This window comes from Plectropomus leopardus, unplaced genomic scaffold (genome assembly GCF_008729295.1).
Source record: "Plectropomus leopardus isolate mb unplaced genomic scaffold, YSFRI_Pleo_2.0 unplaced_scaffold2293, whole genome shotgun sequence".
Lineage (NCBI taxonomy): Eukaryota > Metazoa > Chordata > Actinopteri > Perciformes > Serranidae > Plectropomus > Plectropomus leopardus.
In genome coordinates this window covers 1-4,482 of record NW_024624859.1, presented here as the reverse complement: position 1 = coordinate 4,482, position 4,482 = coordinate 1, and the positions used below count along the sequence as shown (strand labels likewise).

The 4,482-nt window shown below is 38.8% G+C and overlaps 1 protein-coding gene across 1 annotated transcript; it reads left to right on the top strand.

Annotated features, from left to right (window-relative positions):
- Window positions 1-9: 9 nt before the first annotated feature.
- LOC121966052 (protein CREG1-like) lies at window positions 10-1,932 on the top strand (the record flags this gene model as incomplete). The annotated part of the gene is made up of 3 exons (XM_042516153.1): window positions 10-207; window positions 310-423; window positions 1,429-1,932. Coding segments are annotated over 3 exons (399 nt in total), but the record flags the coding sequence as incomplete, so codon positions are not given.
- Between the last annotated feature and the right edge of the window lie 2,550 nt (window positions 1,933-4,482).

The following is a 4,482-nucleotide window of genomic DNA, read 5'->3' as shown; positions in this document are numbered from 1 at the left end:
TCACTGTCTGTCCCCTCAGCTGTCTGTGTCTGTTCAGTTAGCTGTCTGTGTGTGTCCTCTCAGCTTTCTTTCTGTGTGTCCCCTCAGGTGGACCCGCGGGCGTCCCTGTCCATGTCTCTGGCTCAGACAGATTACTGCAGACAGCAGGGCTTCGACCCTCAGAGTCCTCTCTGCGCTCACATCATCCTGTCAGGATCTGTGCTGGAGGTACACACACACACACACACACACACACACACACACACACCTGTGTCTCCAGGTGACCCGTCACATGTCCCCATCTCATGTCCCTGTCCCCCTGGTGTCCAGATTAACGGGACGGAGGCTGACTTTGCTAAGAAGTCTCTGTTCAGTCGACACCCGGAGATGATCGACTGGCCGTCCGACCACGGCTGGTTCTTCGCCAAGTTCAACATCACACAGGTACAAATACTACTGATACTACTGAGAGTACTACTACTGACACCAATACACCTGACAGCACTACTATTAATATCACTACTTCTGCTAATAATAAAACTGTTGATCACAGCTGGTTCTCTCAACACCACACAGGTATTAATACTGCAAAGATTACTACTATTGCTGATACTAATACTACAAATACTGCTGATACTACTGAGAGTACGACCATTCATACTACCACTAGTGCTAATAATACCAATCATGGCTGGTTCTTCATCAAATTTATCATCACACAGGTACAAACACTGCAAATACTACTACCACTACTACTTTTGATACTAATATTACAAATACTACTGAAACTACTGAGAGTACTACTACTACAAGTACTTCTAAGACTGTTACTCATAGTAATAATGATCACAACTGGTTCCTCACCACGTTCAACATCGCACAGGTACTAATACTACATATACTACTACAGCTGATACTAGTACTACAAACACTACTTATACAACTGAGTGTACTACTACTACTACTACTACTACTACTACTGCTACTAACAATAATAAAACTACTGATCACAGCTGGTTCTTCGCCAAGTTCAACATCACACAGGCACAAATACTACTGAGAGCACTAATACTATGAGTACTAATACTACTACTACTACTGATGCTAATGCTACAAATACTACTGATACTACTACTACTACTGCTACTTATAATAACAAAACTACTGATCACAAATCTTGGCCAAGTTCACATCACACAGGTACAAATACTAAAAGTACTAGTACTGCAAGTATTAATACTATGTATACTATTACTACTTCTGATACTACACATACTAATACCTCTACTACTACTGCTACTTATAACAATAAAACTACTGAGCACAGCTGGTTCTTTGCCAAGTTCAACGTCAGATTCAGCGAACAGACCTCGTATTGGTCCACGCGTCAGAGTCATCAGCCAATCAGAGGGCAGGACGTGACGATAATACTGCATCTCCATGTTTCAGGTTTGGGTGTTGGATTATTTTGGCGGGGTGAAGACGGTCACTCCTGAAGAATACTTCCAGGCCTCGCTGCATACCAAACACCACTGACACCCACTGCTGCTGCTGGGTGTTGTAGTTCTGTTTTTCCTGTTTGTAGTTCTGCTGGACGACAAAAAGAGGAATTATTTTACTCTCAGGTTTCTGCTGTTAATCAAAGTGTAACTGTGTGTGAGCGTGTGCAGTACTGCAGTCTGACCTCCAGAGAGAGCTGATGATCAACAAACCTGTTAACTTAAAGTCCGTCTGTGTGCAGCTCGACTTACCAAACTCCACTCAATAAAACTCACATCTAAGGTCATTTGACTAAAAATAACAAAGAGCACTTTTAAGTTAAGTTTAAGCAAGTCAGAGTTCAGATAAATATTTCAGACTGTTTGGATCAAATTTTTACACATCATTAAATTACAGATAATCTTTTCTTTAGCTTTGATAATTATTATCACTTAAAGTGATTCTTACTGAAAGATAACCCCCAAGGTTTTGATTCTTCACTAATGACTACATCTCCCATGAGTCTTAGCTATCAGCAGGGTGTAAATCTTATCTCACTTTATTGATTAAAAGAAAACCTTTAATTCACATTTATTTTTTGTGTATTTGTTTAGCTGTGAACGCTCATTAAGCTGAAAATATGAGCGGAAAACAAAAAATAATGTTTCAAAAACAAAAAATAGATACATAATGAGGGGCGGGGCTTGTAGAGCGCGGGGCGGGGCTTCACCTCGTCTCTTTGTGCCTTAAAATATCATTTTAATCTCCACTAACGACACTTCGCTCCTTCCTGATGTGAAACTTTTTTAATAACTCGACCTTGCTGTGAAATTAGATTTTTGAGACAATGTTAACGATAATTTGTTTAAATAAAGTTTGTTTAAAAACCAAATTGCTCCTTTTTAATCTTTAGTGTATTTGTTTTTGTATTTTTTAACTTTTTTTGTAGGTTTATTAAAAATTTACTCATGTCATTAATAAAAACATCAAACTCCATGCCCAGGAAACACGGGAGGACAAACTGTAAAAAAACAGGTAAGATTTCATATTTTACAGATTTTCAGTGTTTGTTTGTTTTTTAATTATTACTATTATTATTTTGTTGTTCTGGGTGTTTTGAATTTTTGTTTAGCGATTTCAGCTTTTAAACTTGAGTAATTTGTTTTGTGTTACTTTTTCTGTCAGAGATTAAAGGTCATATTGTTATATTATTATATTGATTTTTTTATTTAAGACTTTTCTCATAAATGAAACTGAAATAATGAATAATGACTTTTCTTTAACAGGACACTTTTACTCAGATTCACGTTTTTGATTTTCGGAAACTTCAGAGAAGAAAAGACGGCGACAGAAACGGAGGAGCTGATGTGTTGACAAGTTTGTCTTCGGTTCATGTGTGCAGGCGTGTTTTTGATGTGTGGTTTTGTGTGTAAGCAGGTCACTGTCGGTATGAAATGTGTCATCTGTGTGCGTGTGTGTGTGTGTGCGTGTGTGTGTGCGTGTGTGTGTGTGCGTGTGTGTGTGTCACCTGTGACAGCAGCTCCTCACCACTTCCTGTTCCACTCAGCGACAACGACAGCAGAAGAAGAAGCTTCAGTTGATGAGATGGATCTGCAGACGTGGATGTGTGGTGTCCTGCTCCTCGCCGCCGTCTTTCCTCCCACAGGTAAGATCCATCACACTCTCAGAGAACATTTAACGTCCAGAACGTTTACCTTGAGGTTCTGCAGAGAACGTTAACCTCGGATCCTCAGAGCTTCAGTCGCCTGCTCACTTCCTGTGTCACTTTATCTCGTTTTAAACAAAGTTCATCATCGACAGAAACAAGATTTTTAAATCTGAGTCTTCGATGAAAAGCAGCCGAGTTTTCAATGTTTTCTAAAAGCCTTTTTAAAAATCGTGTTGATGAAGACATTTTTCTCAGATCACCGTCAGCAGAGCCTGAGACGTTCCTCTGAGGTCTGTTAACCCACAGACAATCCTCTGCCCTTCAGCTCGTCTGAACACATTTAAAATATAAATGCTCTTTTTTATTATTAAGTATATTTAATCAGTAAATAAATGAGTGTGAACGTGGATGTAAACTCCGTCTGTGGCTTCGATCAAACGGCCGCAGTTCGTTACAGTCGGCCATCTTGTTTTTATCGGCGTGTTAGCTCGTTCAGCTAACTGCTAATCAGCACCGTGCTAAGGGTGTTAACATGTTAGCTAACCACTGATGTGTTAGCATCACCGACCGAAGACGTCAGCTAGGTTTACTAAAATAAATAATAATAATATAAGAATACACATATTTGAGTTGTTGAATTCAGGTGTTTAATTGAAGATTTAATTTTTTTTGTGTTTTTTTTGTGCATCCTTTAAAAAAAGTCCTTCTGGTGTCATTAGAGGACAGAAACGTCCAAACCCCAAACTGCCTTAAAATATAATAATACTATGTCAAATATTTATTAAAAAATAACATTATTTTCCACTTTCACTGAGTTAAACCTTTGTTTGTTTTTTTAACCAGATGTTTCTGTAAATTTTTGATTTAAGAAAAAATTATTTAGTGGATTTTTTTTTTAATTTCTGACTGACTGAGAGGTTTGAGGTTTTTTTAAAGGCCTCGGCTCCTGATTTTACAGATTTAAAGGACAGATTAAGTTTTTATTTTATATTATATATATTAGTTATTAGTATTTAAATTTTCTCTCTGCAGTAAAAACGTGTGAATGTGACACTTAGGTGTGATAGCTGATGTGTGTGAGGGGTTCTTTGTGTTGTACAACATGTTGTAACGTGTGTGAATGTGACCCTCAGTGTGATTCACTCTGACACTGTGTGAATCTGCTCGTCGCGGAGTGTCAGTCAGTTAATGATCTAATATCAGGTGTTTTTTTGTGAGAAACTGTCGGAGCACAAACTGCGAGCAGCTCAGGAAGCAGCTCGGGGGTTTGATCATGTGACCTGCGGTGACTGAGAGACGCTGGCTGTTTCCACTCCTCAACACACACACACACACACACACACACACACACACAC